The 26916-nt window shown below is 39.5% G+C and overlaps 1 protein-coding gene across 2 annotated transcripts in view; it reads right to left on the bottom strand.

Annotated features, from left to right (window-relative positions):
• Mbs (Myosin binding subunit) overlaps positions 1-26916 on the bottom strand; it is a 532528-nt gene that overhangs the window by 331072 nt on the left and 174540 nt on the right. For both annotated transcript variants that reach the window (XM_067156305.2, XM_067156306.2), the window contains exons 3-4: positions 25851-25969; positions 8267-8426 (exon numbers count right to left, since the gene is read on the bottom strand). In XM_067156305.2, coding sequence (XP_067012406.2) covers positions 8267-8426; positions 25851-25969 — 279 coding nt within the window. The remainder of the gene's footprint in view (positions 1-8266; positions 8427-25850; positions 25970-26916) is intronic.

Below are 26916 nucleotides of genomic sequence, written 5' to 3'. Positions count from 1 at the left end.
TCCTACCATTCATTTCCCTGCCACATGTCTCTCCAAGTTAACATATGCTGTCCTTGTTGGCTCCATCCTCATTACATGCCCAAACCACCTCAGTCTGGACATGCTGACTCAATCTAACAATGATTTAACAATCCCAGCTTCCTTCCTAACCACATCATTCCTTAACTTGTCCAGTTTGGTTTTTTGAATTGTGGACCCAAGGAACTTCATCTCGGATACCTGCAACCTTGATGAGTCTTTCTTAGTGAGGGTTCAGGTTTTATGCAGGCTTTGAAAAACTGCACTGTAATTCAATGACCGTATAGGGTAAAATATTGAATCCCTTAAATACTATTCTTCTTAATTAAAAAATAAATGGAACTTTGTTCAAATATACAGTTTATTTTATAGCCTTAAGTATGAATGGATATTGATAAAATCAACCGTAGAATCTATACATCAAGAGGCAGCTACAACAGCGACGGTTCCCTATGTTTCGGGTGGCTGATGAACAGCCTTCCCCAGGATATCATAACTGGACCTGCCAAAAGGCAGAACAACCTGTTATATGATAGATAAAATATCCATTTTAGACACAACTTTTGTAATTTCGCCTTTTTTATATTTAATTATGCACCCGCTCCCTTCAACTTAAAATTATCAAAGGTCCACTGTACCTATGTGTTGTGTACGGAATCCTCATTAGGATTACTTGATGCAAGAACCGGAAAAGATCCTAAGGAAAGGAGCATGATTTGTTCTGGAAGATTTCCAACAAAAGAGTAGTGTTACAAAAAAGCTGCAAACTTTGGACTGGGAACAGTTGGGACTAAGACTAGCTTAATAGAAAAATTTCTAAAAGGTATGTTCTGAGTTGTTGGCAAAAATATACACCGTGTTCCCCAAGGTTTGTAGCATTATTGGGAAGTATAATTTATGCAAATCTTACTTGGAATTCCTTTCAGAGGAGAGATGTGTTCATTGCGATGTCCGGGAACTCACCAGTCGCCGCCAGAAGTACGTTTACCTAACAAAGAGCAGCACGCGGCGTTCTCCACTGCTGAAATAGCTACTTGCACTGCCATTAGTCAATGTAAAATAGGATGCAAAGTCATTCCCGTTAATGATGGTAATTAGATTCTGTCATCAACCCTAGCAGAATAAAAGCACAAAAAAAGGAACATGTACAGGGAACAAAACCAATCTCTGTCATGAAAACAGCAGCCCCTTTGGGGCCACATTCCCTTCGAGAGGCTTTTATCTATGGCTGTAGCACATACTGTCCGCATGGCAAGACAAAAGTACTGTCCGAAGGGCAACGGCAAGATAGCACTTATCTTAGTTCTTAATTAGCGAGGTTGGCAGTCTTATGGACCACATCCTCTGCGATAAGTAAACAAAAGACAGTTATTCCATGCATAGATGTTAGCGATACAAGTGGTGACCCGAGGCACTAATGTTTGGGTATACGGGATATAGTAGTGATTGAGCTGTTGTTGGAGAGCTGGCATGATATGATGTTAGCAGATGAGTAAGCTTTCACACTTAGTTCTTAAAAGTAGGAAAGAAGTTGGAATTCACAAGGACAAATTGGGGCAAATATTTGTTTATAGGAAGAGGAATTAGGGATTGGAATAATTTACCACAGGAGATATTCAATAAATTTCCAACATCTTTGAATCGTAAAGAAAAGATTAGGTACATAATTGATCAGGAAATCTGCCACATGGGCACATCAGTGGTGAATGATTTGACTGAAATGAAGGTACATCTTGTTTCATACTGCTTATCGCTTACAACAGCAGATCCTGCTTTTAGTCAGTTTGCCAATTTATTCAGTGTAGTACGCAGATGTACTAATTTAATGACTGTACCATGAATATCAGGGAAAGAAAATGGGACATTTTAACAATCCAGCAGAAACTTTGTCGGTCAGTACATTTAGACATATACATAGCTCCATATATTGGACCGAACATCATCATCATCAGCATCATCATTCTCCTTGTCCAACCTGAATCTGCATTGGGTTGTGGATTATTGCCCTCCATCTCTGCCTGTCTTTCCACCACTAAAAGTTTGCCACTCTCTTCCATAAGTCTTTTTCAATTTGTTCCCTCCATAGTTTCCAGACTGATATTGGAACGAATAAACTGTGATCCTTGATGAAAGAATTGGAAATGAGGCAAGCTCAAAGCCAGAATGATGGCATGGCACCGAGCAAGTTCGCCGTGCAGTTAGGGTCGCACAGCTGCGAACTTGCATTTGGGACATAGTGGGTTCGAACCCTACTGTCAGCAGCCCTGAAGACTGTTTTCTGTTTTAAGGCCATGCCCGCTTCCTTCCCACTCCTAGACCTTACCTATCCCATCGTCTCCATAGCATCTATATGTGTCGGTGCAATGTAAAGCAAACTGTTAAAAAATAAATAAGATGGCTTGGCCGCTGGGAAAAAGTAAGACACAAGACAGAACATTGACGAGAAAAACCATCGGGACTTCCCTCTGGTGTAGATGAGTTCAAGAATAAAATAGGCAGTTTAACTAAAGACCTTCATCTGTATCAAGTGTACTGTTTAAACATGGAGGAATACTTTTTAATTAAGTGAGGTATAGTACTTTAAACTGCTAGCTAGGCCCTTTATTTTAATATTGTTGGTTTAACCAGCCAGGTTCTTATGGCACTAAGGGTCGAGTCCAGAACAGGCCGTTTAAGAGGGTGTCCAATATACTTGAATATCGTAGGATTGTCTTTTGCGATGGTTATCAAGAATGGTGAGGAAATGTCTATGAGCGACCCAGCCTCACTCATTTCCTTGCCAAACATGTTTCTGAAGTGTTAGCAACTACAGAACGAATCACGGTACCTGCTCATGATTAGAGTCTAATGTTCATGTATTCGTGCTTTCCTTACCTTCTAACAACTTCACTGAAAACTACTTATTTTTTTAAATTTGCCTGGTGTGAAAATGGGAAACCACAGAAAACCATCTTCAGGGCTGCAGACAGCGGGGTTCAAACCCACCATCTCCCAAACGCACGTTCACAGCTATAAGCCGAAACCATGCAGCCACTCGCTCAGTTTACTGGAAACTTATAGCTTTAAAGATGTTATGAATTTTAATAAAAGCAGATATTTTCTAAACTTCCTTTTTCTTCTTTCCAATAAAGTGATACAGCAGAGGAAACAAACCACAAAATGTGTCAGTCCAAATGTTAATGACCAGGACCTCCTCACAAGAATGTCAACAAATGACAGTAATACACTAATTCCCTCCGACAGAAATGAAAAACAAGACTACACAAGAGGGCAGAGTGCCAATAGCAATAATGTGTCTACACTGGGTCTGCTGAATGGGCCAACAATTCCAGCAGCATGTCAACAGCCTGTAAAGAAGTCTCCGCCAGTTTTTATGGGCCTGCACGTACAGAGACAATAGAGGGGTCAAGGGACACATCCAGTGAATCTTCAGCACTTCCCTAATGTTTCCAGTTTCCTGTCTCACTGTTCTATGCCCGACATAACAGTTAAAAACTACGCTCTATTATTCACAGTATGACCCGAATCTGTACGAGCAATACTGCAGGTCTTTGTTGCACCTGCAAAATCAGCAATGTGATTTAGAGTTAATTTTACAAGAGCAGGAAAAAAATGTTTTTATTTAGCTTTCTGCTGTCATATCCAACCCAAACAATGCAAGTAGTATCTCCGTCGCAATAACAGTGATGCACACCAACACAGGTGGGTGGATTACATAATTTGTAAATGTTTCACTAGTGCACATAGCCTCTTTTCTTTCTCTTCTTTTTTTACTTGCCCTCATTTCTCACATGGTAATTTCCATCTTTAGTTTAAATGAGATCTGCAAGTAACTTTTTTCCCTACGTGCATAGTTATGAAAACAGGAAATATCATTTTGGATTTGAGAACACATGCATGTTGAATACAATATACAGTACTAGAAATAACTACTGGTCCATCTCTGTAATAGCAAAAGTTAAAGTCACTTACGGCATGTTACATGAGTTAGGCTTTATAGGAGACACATGATCGTTCACGAGGTGCAACCACATTGATGCCCTGGGCAATTTTGATACAATTACATGAAGAACATATATGTGTTACCCAACGCCTCGGGGTTAATGTCAGGCTGGATGGGGCGCATAAGGGACGAATATGCTCTTCTTCGTCCAACATGTCTCTGTACCTCAGGTGTCCAGACAGTGCTTCTTTCACGTGGGAGGACGCAAGTTTGGACCCCACTCCCTCCTTCAATAATTTTAGTACTGCTGGAGGCTACGTGGTTCCCGTCTTATAGCCATGTTAATAATAATGCATGGAAAGTAGAATAAGTATTTGGGTCCAACAACCCACCATAGACTATAGTATTAAATCTATGTTATCCACAACACAGAGGTAATACGAAAGGACATTAATATCTGGAAGATCAACCTGTTTACCTGACACAAAATAAAGAGGAAAAAAACATAAAATACCAGGAATTCCCTCCACATCTCCTGACCAGCCAAGTACTTAGGTTTCTCCGTATTAGGGAGTCCAGCAATTTGAAGAAATAGTCCTTGTTCTGAACAAGATATTCCCGGACCCTGAGACTAGATCCCACAACTGGTCTGCATTCCTTGGTTAGGTCATCCCGTTGAGCCACCTCCATTTTAACATCGCCCATATACTCAGGGCTGATAACAACGAAGACCAGAAAACCTCGGAAAAACATCACACTAAGCTATGTACGTACATCAGAACGAAAACTACCAGTGTCATTTACAAGGAAATCTTCTTGTAAGGCCTATCAACGCACAGTAAATTCAAGTGTGTTCTTGAGCAAAGCCAGGATAGATCACTAGGCAGCAGTAAAGGGCAAACCATTTACTAAAAATGCACGGAAGGTGGCCAGCCGCAACTAAATTAACCCAACTTTCTTAATTAAGATAAGAACGGACAGAAAAATATACCCAAACATTTCCAGACTCCTCCAGTCCGCGAAACTTTTAGTGATACTTTGTGTTGCGGGGGTAAGGAGTAAGGAAGGAGCTGCCCCGGTTCCGGTAATACTGGCAACCGAATGGAAATGATATCTAAACTGAATCAATATGAAATTTCTAAACCGTCATTTCCTTGTGGGAGTTCTAGGTTTTTCCTGTGATGTACCTTCATTTTCCTCACTCATGTTCACGCTTAACGTATATTTTGATTTTGCTGCGTAAATAACGATAGTATTTAAAGCGTTGCAATTACACCGCCAGATGTCCCACGGCGATGCATAATGGTTTCATATTTTTTGTGCCAGGTTGCCAATACAAATCTCGAAGATAACTGATGTCTACCGATTCAGCACTAGGGAGCTGAAGTATCACTAAACGTTTCGCGTTACTGTACAAACACCAAATCAGGACATTAATCTACCGATCATTTTTCACACTGCCTCATAAGTTGCAGAACCATTTAGTCACACAAATTCATGGCTGAATACAACGCGTCAACATGAAACATCCTCTGTCACAGTGGCACGTTCATGAAATTATGTTGACAGAAACTTCATCTCCCAATGTGTCACCATTATGTAGTCCACCTCTGTAGCATAACGGTTAGTGTTATTAGCTGCCGTCTTTAGGGGCCCAAGTTCGATTCCCGGTACGGCCAGATATTTATTTTTTTATTTTTTATTTTTTTTGTTATTCGCTTTACGTTGCACCGACACAGATGAGTCTTATGGCGACGATGGGAGAGTAAAGGCCTAGGAATTGGAAGGAAGCGGCCGTGGCCTTAATTAAGGTACAGCCCCAGCATTTGCCTGGTGTGAAAATGGGAAACCACGGAAAACCATCTTCAGGGCTGCCGACAGTGGGGCTCGAACCCACTATCTCCCGATTACTGGATACTATTGATGGTTATGAATTTCATGTTTTTGGTCCGTATTGAACTGAGAATAATATATAAGTAATAATAATAATAACGTAAATGTTTCAACCTTTTCAAAACAATATATTCACAAAATTACAAAATTATACGGTACTAGTTTCGACCCATCTAGGGGTCATCATCAGCCGTATTGGAGCAAAGATCATTTGTGGCGAAATCCTAAGACAATATTATTTTAAAGAATAACAAGTGAAATGAGATCTTATGGTAATAGTTAATAATACAAGGAATATACATACTAAGAGGTTTTTAACAAAGAATAAAGTATAAATGGGGTGTTGTAAAAATTATAATCATGGAAATCAGTAAGTTCTTGTATTGAAATGAAATATGGCTTAGGAAGAGGGCTTAAGGTGGGGCTGAAGGGTGCGGGAGAAAGTGTAATTGTCTTGGAAAAGTACCTTTGATTAAATTTAGGATTGAGTTTAGGTTGGCTGCATTATTGTTTCTGAGGAAAGTGATAAATAGATCGAAGAGTATGTTGGGTTTCTCTGAGATTTCATTGAGATTGTGACTGGCATTAAAGTATTGGTCTAGGTGTATGTAGTAATTTTCCATTATGTTCAGTAAAGGGCCCTTGTTTGCTAATACGAGGATGTCCATGTCTTGTTCAATATTGGTGAAATTATGGTTATAATCTTGCATGTGTTGGCCGATGGCTGAAAACTTGTTGTATTTTATTGCGTTAGTGTGCTCGTGGTATCTGATAATGAAGTTTCTCCCGGTTTGCCCGATGTAGGTTTTTTTTACAGGTGGTACATTTGATCCTATAAACTCCTGATTTTAAAAAACTGCTGGTCTTGTTGATGTGTGAAGTATTGTATAAAACATTCATGTTCTTATTGTTGGTTTTGAAGGCTATTTTAACGCCTTGTTTCTTAAAGATGTTGGTTAACTTGTAGATATCATTGTTGAACGTGAAGGTGGAAAATGTTAGAGGTTTGGTTATTTCTTTTTTGAGGGTAGTTTTTGGGTGATGTTTGTGTTTATTGATTATCCTTTCTATAAAATGATTGCTGAATCCGTTGAATTTTGCGATTCCGCGGATTGTGTTGAGTTCGTTTTTTAGATCTTCAGCATACCTATGTCCAATAAAGATCTAAAAAACGAACTCAACACAATCCGCGGAATCGCAAAATTCAACGGATTCAGCAATCATTTTATAGAAAGGATAATCAATAAACACAAACATCACCCAAAAACTACCCTCAAAAAAGAAATAACCAAACCTCTAACATTTTCCACCTTCACGTTCAACAATGATATCTACAAGTTAACCAACATCTTTAAGAAACAAGGCGTTAAAATAGCCTTCAAAACCAACAATAAGAACATGAATGTTTTATACAATACTTCACACATCAACAAGACCAGCAGTTTTTTAAAATCAGGAGTTTATAGGATCAAATGTACCACCTGTAAAAAAACCTACATCGGGCAAACCGGGAGAAACTTCATTATCAGATACCACGAGCACACTAACGCAATAAAATACAACAAGTTTTCAGCCATCGGCCAACACATGCAAGATTATAACCATAATTTCACCAATATTGAACAAGACATGGACATCCTCGTATTAGCAAACAAGGGCCCTTTACTGAACATAATGGAAAATTACTACATACACCTAGACCAATACTTTAATGCCAGTCACAATCTCAATGAAATCTCAGAGAAACCCAACATACTCTTCGATCTATTTATCACTTTCCTCAGAAACAATAATGCAGCCAACCTAAACTCAATCCTAAATTTAATCAAAGGTACTTTTCCAAGACAATTACACTTTCTCCCGCACCCTTCAGCCCCACCTTAAGCCCTCTTCCTAAGCCATATTTCATTTCAATACAAGAACTTACTGATTTCCATGATTATAATTTTTACAACACCCCATTTATACTTTATTCTTTGTTAAAAACCTCTTAGTATGTATATTCCTTGTATTATTAACTATTACCATAAGATCTCATTTCACTTGTTATTCTTTAAAATAATATTGTCTTAGGATTTCGCCACAAATGATCTTTGCTCCAATACGGCTGATGATGACCCCTAGATGGGTCGAAACTAGTACCGTATAATTTTGTAATTTTGTGAATATATTGTTTTGAAAAGGTTGAAACATTTACGTTATTATTATTATTACTTATATATTACTGGATACTAGCCGCACTTAAGCGACTGCAGCTATCGAGCTCGGTGCCAGATATTTAAGACTGGCAGAAGGGCTTGTATGCGATTGCAATAGTACATGCAGCTCACCTCCACTCGGGGTGGGCTTGAAAAAACTGCACCACCTCGAGATGAGGGCACGAGTTTATTTTACCGTTATGTAGCATCTTACCGTATAACCTTGATGTACCCCTTGGCAGCAGCCACATGTAACGCTGTCGCTCCTGTCTTGGGATGGGGGACATCACGGGATTCACCGCCGTTTAGCCACTCCTTGGCATCTGCCAGCATCATACGCTCTTCTTCGTTGCGAGCCTCATCACAGTCTATTCCTGAAAGACAGACAGGAAAGATGTTTAGAAATAACAGGAACATTGTCATCAAAATAGCACAAATCTTAACTGTATAGCACAAAATGAAATAAATTAAAAGCTTTGTCCAGAAGTCTGACAGGCAGGCCTGCTATACAGCAGGTGATCTGTATTGGAAAGGAAGAAACAAATGACAAATCAAGTCATATACAGAAAGACAGGAACACATAGGCCCAGTTTATTCAATCTCAGTTAAAAGAATACCAACGCACTGTTTGTTATAAAGGCGTTAATAATTTAGCAGCATATTAAGATTCTTGCATTTATCCAAACATTTCCTGGGAACTGTTAGCTAACATGGAGTTAACTTTCACACGAATCACGATCAGTGAGAATCTAGAAGGCAGTGACAGAACCATGTAGTTTGTGAGCGTGCTCTGATGCGCTTTGTTTGATTATGGCTGCAGATCAATTATTTGCCTTTACCGTGAATTTTCTGTTGCTCCATAGACCAATATGAAAAAAATCCAAGAAAAGTTAGAAATTATTTCCAAGCATGTACCTATTATAGAAAGTAAGGAAAATAATGGATCCGTGCTCAAAGCTAAATGTGGCACTTGGCAGAAAATACAAAATTTAGCCAAAATACAATCAAGCAACTGAGACAACTGTATGAAAATGATCTCTTAAACTCTTTCTGGAACAGGCCTACCATATTCCTGATATTCAAGATACCTCCAAATATTCAAGATACACAAGTTCTGCATCTAATGCAGCTGTCATATTTTGAGCTAACAGAGAATTTAACTGCTTGAACCTGGGCAATTGAATTAACTGAGAGTTTAACAGAATGTTAGTCTTAACCAATAATGATTAAATGCTAATTTGGTTAAATTCAGTATTAAATTGTTTTAACATGCACTTAAATGTTAAGTGAGGTTAAATAAACTGGGCCATCCAGCAATTAATGCAAGCCCACCTGCTGGCCCATGATCATTAAGCTGCCTCTGCGGATCAGTGGTCGAGTGTCGGCCTCCGGATCCCAAGATAGTGGTTTCAAACCCAGCAGAGGTAGTCTGATTTTTGAAGGGCCGAAAAAAGTCTATTCGACACTCCATGCTGTACGATGTCAGGATGTAAAAGATATCTGATGACACGTATGCTGTATAACTGTCAAAATTCATTACAATCTCAGCCATAGGCGCCCAAGAGAGAACTGCAAAGCCCAAACAATCCCTTCAAAGAGACTTGAACGATGGACTGACTAAAGTAATCGTATGCAGTCATAAAACAAGAAGAAGACGCCGAAGAGAGTTTCAGTTTACTCGGTCTGCCATCTAGCAGGCCCAGAATAAAGCAGAACGTCGAAATTGATGAGCAGACAACCAGATGGCATCAATTGAAATGTCTGCACACTGTAGCTGAGGCCATATATGATTATGATTATTATTATTATTATTATTATTATTATTATTATTATTATTATTATTGAGGCATCAAGTTTTTTATGGTCTCACACTGTAGTTAGGTGGCTCAAGTCCCATTGCTAGAAACATTTTCACCATGAGAACGTTGACCGGTAGGGTAGCAGAGGTTTGATGTATTACGTCTAATCACTGAATTCCAAACCTCTCCGTAGTGCTCATTTTGAGCTGAGGGGATAGGATGCTACTGAAGGTGATACTTGCGTTGGATGGGAGGGTTGAGTCTTGAGCATATCCCCATGTTATTGAACAGTAGTAGGTTATGTGCTGACACCAGGTTTTATCTTCTCCCTACCTCATTTATCATCAGACACACCCAGGTGTGCAGATCATAGGGCATTAAGTAGAAAGACCTAAGTTATATCAGGCCTCTCCACAGGCCACACCCAATCAATCCAAACCATCAATCAATCAAATAAATCAATCAATTAGTCAAACATGAATATGAGATGCGGGTTCAACAGAAAGTGGAGACAAGGGCAAAAATGACAATACAAAGGCATCCTTCTACATCACGGGTATCAAACCTTGCCGTAATGAGTGCAGTGCCCGTGCTAGCAATACCTGTACATGCGGACACAAGTCTCTTCCCCTCAATCGGCCACATTGCTGACTAAGGGCTGTGATGGGCTCCTGTTACTTGTTTTGGTCTACATGTTAGAATGTTTGTTTGTCCAACCCTTGTCCTGTTTCTCTACGGGGTCGGGTATGGGGCGAGATGAAACTGCCGTGGCAGGTTTTTATGACAGGATGCCCTTCCTGACGTCAACCTCATCGGAGGAGTTCACGAGATGAAATGAATGACATGATATATAAGACGGAGAGGGTGAAACCCGGTGCTGGCACATAGCCTACTCCTGTCGAACAACATGAAGGCGCCTGCTCAAGGCTTAACATCCCCATCCGACTGATGAATCACTATCAACAGCGACATACGCCCTCGCTGCACATGAGCACTGCGGAGAGGTTTGGAATTTAATGCAGGCTTTTGGCGGCACTCAACTTAGTGATTAGAAATTGTATACCACCACCTCTCCTACCCTGATGGGTGAACATTCTGATGTTGAACATTGAACTCATGGCTGCCAGTCAGTTAATAAGAATGTTCATATATAACAAAACATGATGGTTATATTCTTTTAAGTGAAGAAATAATTAAATCCCACTCTTGTATAGATACGTGATAACGAGCGAGAGAAATCATATGTTGTAGCAGACATGGAGTAGTAACACTTCAAACAGGATTGATCACGCCTGAAGCCGCTTCATTTTTGCTGGGTTTAATATTACACTGCCAGCTCTATGTTGTACCTTATGTTTTTACCTCTGGCAACACGATTACGTGTTTTTTCTAACTCAGCCATGATGAACACTCTTATATATTTTCACGCTTGTTTTTATGTTTGAACATTCTGATTGAATGGTAACAATGATAACCTAATGATTTTAATTATTTCACTACCAGCTCTGTATTGTAGCCTACTTTCTGTTCTTATCCTCTGTCTCAACTCTATTGTGCGTTTTTTTTTCTTAGCCATGTTGTAACATTCCATGTTTTTTCACACTAGTTTTAAGCCTATTTTCATTTTATAAATATAAATGTTGATTCTTAGGGTGCCATATATGTTAAGGACACTAGGTTCAGGGCCCTGACCTAACTTTAGGCTAAGATTATTTTCGGCTGATGATGCTTACGACTGTTAAGCGAAACATGTCCCATCTTACAATGCCTGTTGTAATGTTTATTTCCTAAATATAGGAAAGATAAGTATTGGAAAGGTGGTGTTAACTATTATTCTTGTTTTAATGTTCATAGTTGTTTGTGTTTTACAGTTGTTCGTAGCAGAATTGCCAATTGGTTGCACCTAGCCGCAGTTTACTGTACTGAATGTAACACAGTCCAGATGTAAACTATGCTTGCCCTTGCTGTCTCCCGCAACACTGCAACATGCTGCCCACTACACCAGATTACAACAATTGATAACAAACCAAACAAACCTCACGGCGCAACAGCCCCGAAGGGCCATGGCCTACCAAGCGACCGCTGCTCAGTCCAAAGGCATGCAGATTACGAGGTGTTGTGTGGTCAGCACGACGAATCTTCTCCGCCATTATTCTTTGCTTTCTAGACCGGGACCGCTATCCCACCGTCAGTTAGCTCCTCAATTGTAATCACGTAGGCTGAGTGGACCTGGAACCAGCCCTCAGGTCCAGGTAAAAATCCCTGACCTGGTCGGGAATCGAACCCGGGTAGATAATACTTGTTTTAAAAGCACTACGTATCGATTTTTCTGTACATAATTTATATAAGGAGATATATCGTACTAAAGTTTGTGTAATTTTTACGTTCTAAAATTTTGGACTTCAAAATCCCTACGACATGAAAAAATTCTGCAATAAAAAATTCCATACAGAGGTTTCTTAGTATAGCTGTAATACATATACCACACAAATTTTGTTAGATATGGCAGAATATTATGGGAGAAAAATGGGGTTTAAATGTAAAATTACAATTGGCAAACAAAGCAGTGGTACAGTGATAAATTGTTTGAATTCTGCAGACTAACTTCGTGACAAGAATAAAGAAAGTCAATCTTTTCAATTCCAGTCAAAAGAAAGGTCACCAAAATGACCAAAATATCGATTTTTATCTCCGGCGTGTTGCCTTAAGAAATTATTAGTAAAGGCCACATTAAAGGTGGCAAAATTCAAAGAACATATTTTGTACTTCTTGAGGTTATAAATGTGCTCACTACGAACATTGATATAGGAATTAGAAAGATGTTCTTGAAGACTTTCGTCTGGAGCGTGGCACTGTAGGGAAGTGAAACATGGACGATAACTAGCTGAGAAGGAAAGAGAATACAAGCTTTTGAAATGCGGTGTTACAGAAGAATGTTTAAGGTGCGATGGATAGATCGAATCACAAAGAGATACTAAATCGAATTGGTGAGAGGAGTCGATTTGGCTAAATTTGACGAGAAGAAGAGGATAGGACACATCTTAAGACACCCAGGACTTGTTCAGCTGGTACAGGCGGTAAGAATGGTAGGGGTAGAAGAAGGTATGAGTATGACAAGCAATTTAGAGTACAGTAGATGCAGGATGTAACATTTACGTAGAAATGAAAAGGTTAGCACAGGATAGGCTGGTATGGAGAGCTGTATCAAACTTGTCTATGGACTGATGATTCAAACAACAACAACAACTTCCGAACCCTACCCATCAGCAACATTTAAACCCATTTGTAGCGGATGTTAACATTTAGACACTCACTCTCTCTCTAAAAGCACAGAAGTGCACCTTACATTGGTAAAGTTTAGATAAACCTCTCTACACTATTACACATTTTCCGAGAATGCGATTTCTCCAGCTTACAATCCATTTGCACTCAATACTGTTTCTAGGATGTAACACGCGTCCACACTGATTGCTCTCGACGGACGGCGGAGGACGCCGCTGCATGTCTACGACGCTTTTGCTCAAACAGTTCAACAGTGGTAGAGACGGTTCGGCGCCAAAGCAAGCGTGTCCAAGATTTGAGGGTTCATGGTTTAAGCTGGTTTATATAAAGCTTCAAAGGGGCACCACGGAATGTTCACCGTACAGGAACTGGCGAGAAAGCCCGGTGGGGTCGCTCATGTGGCGAGTATGCCAGTCCACCGAAGTCTATAGCCAATGATGGAGGCTTCTACACTACTCATGTAAGCCTTTTCAAGAACTACAAGGCTGGAGAATATTTAAGATGGTAGGAAGTTTCTATTAATGAAAACGCTCCAGTTTCGTGATGTCACGACGGTACATTTTCGTACTCGAGATCTTAAAAAAATCAGGCGAAGGCCGATAATAATAATAATAATAATACATTGAACCACAGTCTGAAGTTTCGCATCCGCGTTCATGTTTATGATGAGTAATTGTCATTTCTGAAGACGAGGAAATTGGCTGTTTTCCTGAGTTTTGCGAAGTTTAAGGACTTCACACGATTTCCCGGGAGACAGAGAACCTCCCCGTAGGTGACGTGGTCTGCGATACATCCATATTTCAAAGGTCTGTAGTCAGTTCAACGGCGACAGTGTATGACACGCCAACGAGTTTCGGATCAGAGGCCACATTCTAAAAAACACTTTTTGCAATGACAATTCTGATTTTGATTTCTACATCTTGAGCTCATTCATTTGTTAGCTACGATCCCAGGTGCTCGAATAGTAATATCCGTTCAACGATGATTACGTCCAGGGTTTGGATATTCAGGAAAACGTAATTTATTTCCTGTCTTCCGTTTTGGCTATTTGTTGGAATTAAGCACGAACTGGTTGTTTCTGAGAATTAATGGTCTTATTTTATAGCGCAGATAGATGCATATTTTAACATTTTTGTCCGGTTTTGGCCATATTTCCGTCATTTTAGTCGTTAAAGGTATTATTATTATTATTATTATTATTATTATTATTATTATTATTATTACAATCTGCTTTACGTCGCACCGACACAGATAGGTCTTACGGCGAGGGGACAGGAGTGGGAAGGAACCGGACATGCCCTTAATGAAGGTAAAGCCCAAATATTTGCTTGGTGTGAACATGGTAAACCACGGAAAAACCATCTTCAGCGCTGCCGAAAGTGGGGATCGAACTCACTATCTCCCGAATGCAATCTCCCAGGCACGCGAACTTAACCGCACGGTCAACGTCCACTGAAAATGGTCACCCTTGTTAGTAGACAGAGAAATACCGCAATGGCTTATTTTCTTATCTGCCTTAGCACTCGCGGCTCCTGGACACTTTAGGTAGCGCCTAAATTGCGTGCCTCTCTCCCTTCTACCTTTCTTAAAACTTTCAACAGAGACAATTTTTCAAGCCGGGCTGAGTGGCTCAGCCTTCTGACCCCAACTTTGCACGTAGTATTTGAAGGTACTCAAATACGTCAGCCTCGTCTCAGTAGATTTACTGGCACGTAAGAACTCCTGCGGGACTAAATTCCGGCACTTCGGAGTCTCCGAAAACTGTAAAAGTATTTTATTTTTTATTAATTTATTATCCATGAAAAAGCCCTACTTTGTCTAGCGTATTAGGGCTGTAGATTATAACTAGTTTACCTTAACCATACATACCATACAAAATTTTTGAAGTGAGTGATTACACACACAAATTAACTGGGAGAAAAGGAAAAACTATTTTTTTTTAGAATAAACTGCATAAACTTAAAAAATATCCTAAAAAATAGGCTTGACTAACATTACTGTGTGTTGTTCCAAAACATATCTAGCTTTGCTGAAGAATGAACAATCAAAAATAAGGTGAGTTGCAGTTTCTTCATCTCCACAAACGCAACTCTTATTACTACTAATTTTGAATTTATATACATAAATTTTAAATTTTCCGTGATCCGAAAGAAACTGAGTGCTGGTGAAGTTTGGTTTCAATAAACTGCAGTCCAAACGGTCCTCTACCGTGGAAAAAAGATTGTTCTTGTAACTTCACCCTTATTACTTGAGTTCCACAGCTTTGACCATCCACTGATTGTGAATTTGTATAATTCACATTTCACTTTAGATATAGGGGCTATTTTGTATACAGTTTCACTGTCACTAAATGCTGCAAGTTTAGCAAGCTCATCTGCTCTTTCATTACCTAACAGACCTTCACGCACTTCAACCCACTTAAAACAGATGTCTTCCATACTGTGAGAGATCTGTTCTAACGCTGCATGCCAAAGAATTAAAATTATATTTGTTACTTGTAGATTTCAGAGCTGCTTGCAAGTCACTGTGTATACATGCACTGAACTTTCTTTCTTTTATCTACTGAACTGCGTATTTTATAGCAGGAAGTTCTGCTTGAAAAATGGAACACTGGGAGGACAGTTTCATAGTCTTAAAATATATTTCTGCTTCATCTTTATACACAACAAAGGCACTTCCTACTAGATTAGTACAATCCTCTTTGGGTGGTCTTGAGCCATCTGTGTAAACTTTTACCTCATGTGAGAGAAAACATTCAGTGATAACAATCATAACGATATGCTGGATGACCATATTGAAGGATATTTACTTTTTGCTCAATATCATATTCTTGTAATACCCTATTGCATTGTCTTCCTTTCTTAATGTTAGTCAATTCAGCTTTGGCTATGGCTTTCAAATGCAAAGGTTCTATACCAGCTATAATAAGAGCAGCATCTGTGGATATTGTTCTATAACGTCGTATTATTCTGAGTATAAATCCTCTCTGAATTTGTGCAAATTTACATTGAGCCCATTTCTTCTCCAGGACATTTTGATATAATGAAGCACAAGATAATATAATTGGCTCAAACGATCCATGATATATTACGCGTAAGATATCTGAATTCAGACCCCAGTATTTAGAGGGATGTACAGCAAATAACATTATTATTGAAAATCCTCAGCCTCTTTCTCGTCATTCGACCCGGTCAGGAACGGAATAAAGTCCCCATCTAGCGGCAAGGATTGCAATTGTGCCGGCTGCCGAAGCCTGTAGCACTCCTCTGGGGCAATGCTTTAATGACCGACTGATGAAATTATATTGGATAGTGTGGCCGGAGTGAAGGAGGCCGAAGTAACTGGAAGAAAACCTGCCCTGTTTTCGCTTTGTCCAGCATAAATCTCACATGGAGTGACCGGGATTTGAATCACGGAGCCCAGCGGTGAGAGACCAGCGCGCCGCCTGAGCCACGGAGGTCCATTATTATTATTATTATTATTATTATTATTATTATTATTATTATTATTATTATTATTAACAGTTATAGAGCTGACATAAGAATACCTCCAGAAAGTGTTAAATTAAGAAATTGCCTTGGAGAGTTCGGGGAAGAATGCTTCTCTACCGAAGGAATTATACTGTACCTTCTGCAAAGTGCGCGAAGTAAAGTAAGTGCTATAAAGCGTTTAATGACCAGCAGCATAACGACACTTCTAGATACAAAAATGCTGAGGTGGATTAGGAATAAGAGGTATTTATACCCGCACCCCATATTTTTCTTCACGTAAATATTTCGTGCCAACGGCAACTTTCGGCGTGATCTGAATGATTCTCATTGTAATAGAAATATAATTTCAAAAAATGGCCAACCGGACACAGTGGGATGGCCATTTTCTTTCTGTACTTAACATCTCTTCAACGACCGGGTCCAGCTAAATGGTTAGTGTGCTGGCCTCTGGTCACAGGGGTCCTGGGCTCGATTCCCGGCAGGGTCGGGAATTTTAACCATCACTGGTTAACTTCTCTGGCACGGGGCCTGGTTGTATGTGTCGCCTTCATCATTTCACCCTCATCACGATACGCAGGTCGCCTACGGAGTCAAATCGAAAGACCTGCACTTGGCGAGCCGAACATGTGCTCAGACACTCCCGGCACTAAAAAGCCATACGCCATTTAATTTAATTTAATGCCAACATGTACTATACGTACGAATACGACATAATAATTGAAAGTCGATTGCCATTACAAGCGGTCGTGAAAATTCAAAATTGAACTATTTTCATTGGTTTGAAGGGGCAGCGATGTGGTGTAAAACTGCAATGTTAATTTAAAATATCTTCCGTACTTACCACAGTTTAATTATTGATAGTGAATTTATGATAAAGAGACTAGTGGAATTAAGTTAAAAGAACTAGCAAGGAAATTAAGTTGTGCAATAAGACTGTGTAATGAGTTGTATCTTTCATACTAATGCCCGGTTGCAGAAAAGCCAATCAGAGTTTGACTGGCAATCAGTATCGGCTTGATTGGCAATCACCCTATGCGAGTTGCAGAAACAGCGATCAGTGTCTGATCGACGATCAATCTCACATCACATTGGACTAGCAAATTCACGCTAATTCTTCAATCAATGCTTGCAGTCTTTAAACTCAAGGATGCTTTTCTTTCAATAAATACATCTGATTAAACGTTTCAATGATAAATTCAAGTTCGTGTAGAAAGTGCGATTTGAGTAACGTACTATTTTGTTTTCCGTAGTCATTATTCTCACATATAACCTCAATCTTCAACATGGAACTTGTTAATTCTTTTTTTTTTTTTGCTATGGGCTTTACGTCGCACCGACAAAGAAAGGTCTTATGGCGACGATGGGATAGGAAAGGCCTAGGAGTTGGAAGGAAGCGGCCGTGGCCTTAATTAAGGTACAGCCCCAGCATTTGCCTGGTGTGAAAATGGGAAACCACGGAAAACCATTTTCAGGGCTGCCGATAGTGGGATTCGAACCTACTATCTCCCGGATGCAAGCTCACAGCCGCGCGCCTCTACGCGCACGGCCAGCTCGCCCGGTACTTGTTAATTTATATCAATCAAATCTTGAAATAAATACTTATCTCTGGTATATTAATATCCAAGTAAACCCAGACTGTGACAAAACTTCAACCTATCCGCAGCATGGCTGTTTACAATGTTGTCATTTTCCCCACACAGCACCCGGTTTTTTTAATTATATGTAAGTATCCCTCAACTATATTAAGAGGGCTCTATCATTCAATGAAAAATTTGGCCCTCTCGCTTTCTTAGTGGGGATATCACTCATATTGTCAAAAATTAATTAAATCAAACGAAAGCCTCAAAATCCGCTCTTTTTTTTTTCTTTTCACCTTTCTCAAACACGATAAGGATCAGCTGTTCCTGTTTCACTGCCACTAGACACCAAAGAGGATAAAATAGATATCATCCTTAGCAAATAAACAGGGCAGTGGTCAATAATTGCATTGTTGCCAGATTTATTTCATTCTCGGATCATCAATCAGTAAATCAGTGATTAGGTATACCTCTCAGGTTTTCTGCAACGCACTCTGGAATTGAAGTTAATTGGCAATCAGCTGATCTGCCATTAAGGACTGATTTGATGGAGCTTTCAGCAACCGGGCATAAAACTATATAATAAAAGAACTGTTAGCAAAAGTCATTCGTTGGAAGTTGGTCATATTCTAGACTGTCTTGTGTCAAATTCACCTCTTTTTATGAGCACACTGTCTGCATACATGGGTCTAGGTGATTTTCTGCTTGCTGAATACCATCAATTTTATTTCCAAATGTTAAGCCCTAAGTTTTGAACTGAGCACAGCTGCTGTGCACACTGTGTTTACCTCCCGCGCTATCAAGCATCGAGTGTTTGTGACACGGTTCTACTGCCCTTTGTGAGTGGGGTGGTATAATTTTAGCTCCACAATTTCTATGAGTAGTGAGGTAACGGCTAGAAATAGGGCTTTACTACTGTGTTTGTGTGATTCACGCTGCACAACACTTGCACTAGAACAAAGCATATCTTGTTCAAACTGTCAATACTGAGCGCAGACAGACACGCGCCTTCTTCCCGAGACAATCGCATTAACGAGTGAGATTTCTATATTTAGACATCTTCCCATACTATTTAGATAACGATTAACTACTGAAGCAGTGATCGTAGTTCAGTTACGAAGGACAGCATGAATTTCCTTGATACAACAATGGTGTTACTTACTGAGGCAAAAAAGGCCACTGTGGCGATTATATTTTTGGGGCAGGCGGACGAGAACAGTCATTAAAAAAATCACATTTTAGCTTTTTATTTTTTTTAAATCCGCAGTTCTAGCCCTTCAGGCAAGCAACTCAATGTTGAAAACATCCTAGGGATATGAGCTACGAATTTTAGATGAATACAAGAGAACAAAATATGAGAATATCTTCTTTATTTATTCCTAAATATTAGAATCCTTTTCTAAATCATCGTTTGTTTCACTTCCGCACCACTACGAGCGCAAATGTGAGTCAATGCAGAGTTCCACTTCAACCTTATGACTACATTCGGTGTGGACATTCTTCAAAAATTAAAAAAAAAAAATTAAAACGCCTGAGGGTAACTGATCCAAAGAACATATTACAGAAATAATTATGTAAATAAGTTAATTTGGCGAAGGTTTAAATAAAAAAGAAAACTAAAGAGACACCGGATTTAGGCAGTTTATCCGGAACTGCATTTCGGCCGCAAGTGATTTTCGAATTTCTTTTTAGTTTGATAGAGCTATCCAATGCTCGCAATGTGAAACCTTTCCGGGCCCTTTGGCCCTTCAACTTTCAGCACAATTGAGGAAATTACTTAATTTTACGTTTTTGTCTGCGAAGAAAAGCTTTTAACATTAAAACTTCCCAGAATCAAAAAATTAATAACAATAAATATTTACTCTGCACGCAATGAACGACATAGAACAAGCTGTTACATTTCCAGAAGTGAATACGTTTGACTGTCTCAGCAGGGTATTGCTAAGCAACATGATAGGACACTACACCACCCTGACGAAAATGACTGAGACAACTATGTTACTGTCAGTGACAATGTTTCTCGGTTTAGACAGATAACACAAGCGAACAGCGCCTTGTAAGGAGCTATTGCAAGCCCTACTTAGCAGTAATTGATCTAGAGAACGAGCTCAAGGAAGAACGAGATAGGAAAACGGTATACGTACGCTTTCCAAAAACAAGTTCTGAAAAAAATTCAGTCGGCCCTCCTAAAATTAACGTCATGGGCGAGAGAAAATAGTTTCTTTCACAAACGAGGCAAAACTATGCAAATTATCCTCCGCGAAGAAGGAAGAGTGTAATCACTAAAAATACTCATACCGGACGAGTTGGCCGTGTTGCTGTGAGCTTGCATCCGAGAGATAGTGAGTTCGAACCCCACTGTCGGCAGCCCTGAAGATGGTTTTCCGTGGTTTCCCATTTTCACACCATGCAAATACTGGGGCTGTACCTTAATTAAGGCCACTGACACTTCCTTCCCACTCCTAGGCCTTTCCTACCCCGTCGTCGCCAAAAGACCTGTCTGTGCGACGTGAAGTTGAAAAACCTCATTATTTTTTTTTTTGCTAGGGGCTTTACGTCGCACCGACACAGATAGGTCTTATGGCGACGATGGGATAGGAAAGGCCTAGGAGTTGGAAGGAAGCGGCCGTGGCCTTAATTAAGGGACAGTCCCAGCATTTGCCTGGTGTGAAAATGGGAAACCACGGAAAACCATTTTCAGGGCTGCCGATAGTGGGATTCGAACCTACTATCTCCCGGATGCAAGCTCACAGCCGCGCGCCTCTACACGCACGGCCAACTCGCCCGGTAAACCTCATTATGGAAGGATATGAGAAGTAAAGGGAGACCAAGGCGACTGAGTTTTTAATTATTTTAAATATACAGTAAGACGTGTGAAACTGAACGACTTGGAAATAGAGAATCGTGAAGGCATTTAGTTAATTTACAAAGGGTTACAGACTGAACGCCGAAAGGAACGTTGTTTTAAGGGCCTAACACCTACATCACCATCCCCAGACGGCATTACACGAGACGCTTTCTTTCTGTTGTTTCTGTTTGAGCCATCAGTCCGTACACTGGTTTGATGCAGCTCTCCATGCCACCCTACCTGCGCTTATATTTTGATTTCTACGTAACTGCTACATCCTGCATCTGCTCTAATCTGCTTGTCATATTCATACCTTGGTCTGCCCCTACCGTTCTTACCACCTACACTTCCTTCAAAAACCAACTGCACAAGTCCTGGGTGTCTTAAAATGTGCCGTATCATTCTATCTCTTCTTCCCGTCAAATTTAAACAAATCGATCTCCTCTCACCAATTCGAATCAGTATCTCTTCATTCGTGATTCGATCTATCCATCACACCTTCAGCATCTTCTGTAACACCACATTTCAAAAGTTTCTATTCTCTTTCTTTCTGAGCTGGTCATCATCCATGTTTCACTTCCATACAATGCCACGCTCCAGATGAAAGTCTTCAAAAACTTCTTTATAATACCTATAATCAATATGGATAAGAAGGCTCTATATACACATTATCCCAGGGGTAAGTCCCCCATCATACCCAATGGTATGGTGTCAAGTGCTCACAGAATACAGTTTTTGGTGAGTAGACACCCTGAGGATCACACATGCAAAAATTAAAATCAAACATTTCAATTAAATAGCAACATTAATATCAAATTGATACAGGATCAGAGCAAATTAACCAGTAGGATATTGAAAGATGCATCTATTTTTGCCAGTGGATTTATTATGTCCAGTAAAATAATTGACTCAATAGAGAGTTTCGATCCAGTTGACAAAAGGATATCCTCCTTAACATTCAAATCAACAAATAAAGCATACACCATTTTAAAATGTTCATGATCCAACCAAGGAAACCAGACATCAGGTGAATACCAGAAGAAAAAAAACATGACTATTGGAGTAAAATACCATCAAAATATACAATTATTTTATAATAAATAATAATGTTATTTTGCTTTACATCCCACTAACTACTTTCACGGTTTTCGGAGACGCCGAGGTGCCGAAATATAGTCCCGCAGGAGTTCTTTTATTACGTGCCAGTAAATCTACAGACTCGGGGCTGACGTATTTGAGCACCTTCAAGTAACACCGGACTGAGCCAGGATTGAACCTGCCAAGTTCGGGTCAGAAGGCCAGCGCCTCAACCGTCTGAGCCACTCAGCCCAGCATACTACACTATTATTTTATTCGGCGATTTCAATGTACAAATTGGTTTAGAGAAAAAAACCAACGAAATATTGTGGGTATACGTGCATACTAATAGCAATGGGGAAGGGCTGATAGATCTACGTGCTAATCACAACACAGTACAAAAATTCACATCTTTTGAAAGAAAACCCAAGAAGTTAATAACATGGGTGTCACCAAATCCATTATCTGGTGAAAAACCACTATATCACAGAGCAATAAGTAGAAAGTCATCAAAAGAAATAATGAATGTCAGAGTTTAAAAATCCACAAATATTGAATCTGACCACAACATCCCTGTAGCTAAAAGTAAAATTAAGCCTGAAGTACGAAAGTATTACAGACAAATTAAGATATCAAAATATGACACTAATAAATTGGAGAGTGATAAATTAAAAGCAGAATTTCAAAACCAAGGCTTTCAAACCTGGGACGATCTGAAAAACGGCATCATCAAAGCAACAATCAAACTGGCACTTCCAACTAAACGGAAAAAACAGACATGGTGGAATGATCAATGCAATAAGGTTCTACAAGAAAGACAGAAGGCATGGGAACAACGGAATGCAAATAAGAGACAGGAAAACAGAGACAATATAGTAGAAAAAGAAGAGAAGCAACTTAAACTTAAAGAGAGAGAGATGTTCGTCGTAAAGAACTGCATTAACTCAATGAAGACGTTAAAAAAGAATAAGATGAGAAACTTCTACCAATTGTTCAAGAAACAAAGGACCAAATTTATATCACCAACTTTACAACTTTTAAATCTGAAAACAAACCAAGCAGCTAACTCTAAGCAGGAAAAATGCAATATAATGGCAGAATTTTTTGAAGATTTACAAAATTGTCACAACACAGAATCCAAATTTACCTTTAGTATAAATTATACCCCAAAACAGGAATCTACAGCCACACATTTAGAAGAAATTAAAGAAATTATGTGCAGAGTTGCAGGAAGTCCTAGATGGTCCTTAAAGACATAACAGATAAAATCTGCGTGAACGAAGAAATTCCGGAAGACTGTAGAACAGCCATCATACCCCCTCTGCATAAGAAAGGACCTAAAACTGATCAAATAATTACAGAGACATATCACTTGTACCGGTGACACAAAATTATATCAACAGCACTAATCAATCATGCAGAACCCAAATTAGACCCACAAATAGGGGAATATCAAGGTGGATTTTGGAAAAACAGATCATGCATTGAACAGATTTGGAATCTAAAAACTATTCCGGAAATGCAACAACTAAGAAACAAAGAGAAAACAGTTACTTTTATAGACTTCAAGAAAGCATATGATTCCATTGATAGAAAATCCCTAATCAATGTTTTGAAAGAATTCAACTTAGATTCAAAAACTACAAACATTATACAAGACATTAACAAACACCTCATCTAAAGTTAGATTCTGTGGAGAATTCTCGAAACATTTTCCAATAAAAACAGGAGCCAGGCAGGGAGATGGGTTGTCACCTTTACTTTTTAACTGTGCTCTACAGAAGGTGATTAGAGAGTGGAGAAAATCAGACACGAAAGGCATTAAATTGGGATATCGGAAAGATACCAAATGTAACACCAGAGAATGCCAAAATCCAAATTAAAAACTTAACAGAGCAAGCAGGAAAAATAGGTTTACAAATCTTCCTCCCAAAGATCGAAAATTTATAACAAACTTTAAAGGACTGCCCTGATAAAATAATCATAAATCAAAACAAAATCAAAAAAAAGCCAACTCCTTTAAATACTAACAATAATTTAAAATTTTAAGACATTTTGAATTTCACCCAAAGCTAATCAAATTGATTGAACCTAATCTAACTAAAACAATTTCTAAAATTAAGTTCAGAGGAGAACTTTCTGACTGGTTTAAGACAGGGTGACAGTCCGTCACCTTTTCTTTTTTAACTCTGCATTAGAGTACGTTATGAAGAAATAGTATAACAACAACTTGAAAAATACAAAACTGGATAACATACATTTGAACTGTCTAGGATTTGCTGATGATCTAACTCTTCTGGCCAATGATATTTAGGAAATAAAACAACAAATCTTTACAGGAAATAGCTCAGAATATTGGTTTGAAAATTTCATTTACAAAAAACAGAAATTATGCTAACTCAAGTTCCGCTTGCAAATAAAATTAAGCTGGGAAACCAAGAAAGAAAAATTGTAGAAAAATGTAAATATTTAGGTGAAATAATCACATAAAACCTGAATGAGAAACTAGCATGGTTGTTCTAGGTGCCACGACTATATTCTCACTTACTCCTCAACTGATAATTCCAATAAATCATCACAACTCCAAAGCAAAAGATCGTAATGATTTTTTAATCAAATCTCTTCACTCGCTGGACATTTTGACAAGGTTCATCTGAAAACCAGCTCGTCACCATCGATTGTGTTTGCTGTCACTGGCACCATGTAAAAGGCTACGGGAATGCTGTCATTCCAGTCGCACATCCAGCTACTGCCTAACTGGCATACCAGTCACTGGTGTCTGGTAGGCCTACAATACGTGACCCGCGAGGGGTCGCTTCACGGTCTTTTAGACTGGGCGCACGCATTTTTTTCTTTTGAAATAGTCTCACGGCATAAATCTTCATCCCTTCCTGTACCTTTCAATGGACTCGTCTACTACACATGCTTATGTTCGCTGTTCCCCACTTTCATCACCAGTCAGTCAGTGAAAAGCTTTTTTCTCTGTAAGCCTGGTCATTTCTATTGTGTGCGACTCCTAGCGTTGCCTTATTACCTGGTCCTTTACACTGTGTGCAACTCCCGACGTTCACCGACTGCGATCTTTGTAAGTTTCATGGCTATATTTCTCTTTAATAATAATGTGTTTTGCCACAAAAACTGATATTTAGTTTCACGGATGTATTTTACTTTAATAACACAATGTTTCTTGCATTAAAAACTGGTATCTTGTTTCATAGATATACTTTTCTTTAATAATATAACGTGTTTTGCTGTCTATTTTGTTCATGGGTATATTTTTACTTAATAATACAATGTGTTTTACAAGAAAACTGGTATTTTGTTTCATACATATGCTTTTCTTTAATAACAGTCTATAAAACATGTTCTGCTGTGTATTTTGTTTCCCGTGTATATTTTTTCTTTAATAATACAGCTTGTTTTGCTATAAAAGCTAATATTTTGTTTCATGGATACACTTTTCTAATACAATACAATGCGTTTTGCTACAAAAACTAGTATTCTATACTCCCCAGTCAAATCGACGGCGCGCGACCCATCACGTCACTCTCTCGACGCGACCCCTTGCGGGTTAAAAAACAGAGGTGGGCGCGCTAGGTAGTCAAATGACGTGGACGAATGTTCCACACTGTTGTTCGATGTCACGAAAGTACTTGGAGAATTGAATGAGATATAGAAAGTGAGCCCGTCACCGTTGTCATGAAGAAATAACAATAGTTCTCACCGTGCGAGTTGAGTACCTGCCGGAGCATGTCCTCCATCTCATCAGTCTCGGCCAGGTCCACGGGAAGCTCAGCATCGTTGTTTACCGCTGCGACGTTCGCCCCGTGTTCGATCAGGTACCTGTAAGCACACAACCACACGTGATATGTATGGATTAGACTATAACAACATTCGTGCAAGACTGGGCCCCAAAAAGCGCAAATATGCCAGATAAAAACAAAACATATCATTGTTGCCAACATCCTGCAATAACATATGGAACAGATACCTGCGCAAGTGAAGTCGCAATGCCAGAGGTCGAAGGTCGCGGAAATGATTAAGTTGCCGATAGATGTGTGGTGTTTCGAGGATGGACCGAATCAACAACTCCATACGAGGCTGTGTTAAAGCGACTGAAATAACAGAAAAAAAGTCCAAGAGAGACTACTGCTTTGGTACGGTTACACAATCCGCAGGAATGACGACCATGGCGATTGCTTAGCCTGGAGGTGGAAGGAGGAAAAGTAAGAAGAATACCGAGAAGTCATCTCCGTACAGGCCATGAAGGCCCGTGGAGGCAAAGGCTTCCACTATCCGAATCTCGGCACTTGCTAGGGTAGAGTGGTTAGCTGTACGCCCGGCCGCCTTTGCCCCCAGGAATTAACCTGGTACTCATTTTTGGTGTAGGCTGAGTGAACCTCAGGGCCATGTGCACCTCCGGAAGTGGCAATCTCTTTTCTTAAATTTTACGACTTGCTGACGGGGAATCGAACCCACGTCCTTCCGGGTGAACCGGGCAGGTCTTTACCGCCTCGGCCAGGCAGCTCCTAATACCAAGAGAAGAAGAGAGGGAGAGGCCGTTAAGAGACAACGACGTCTGGGACAGACACAAATGGAAATGTCTAACCAGAAATTTTAGGCACTTTCTCCGCATTAACAGGAGAAAAAGAAAAGGTAGCTGCCAACTTGAATAACATTCCTTACGAAAATGCGAAACATTATATACTGTTAATGCAAGTAGCAATATACTGGGAACTGACTTCCCTGCGTACAGGAGTGACACTGTGTGCTTGTTAGTAATACTTTTA

The sequence above is a fragment of the Anabrus simplex genome, chromosome 12, assembly GCF_040414725.1.
Source record: "Anabrus simplex isolate iqAnaSimp1 chromosome 12, ASM4041472v1, whole genome shotgun sequence".
NCBI lineage: Eukaryota > Metazoa > Arthropoda > Insecta > Orthoptera > Tettigoniidae > Anabrus > Anabrus simplex.
The sequence above is the reverse complement of the archived record's forward strand: the minus strand, read 5'-3'. Positions and strand labels throughout refer to the sequence as shown.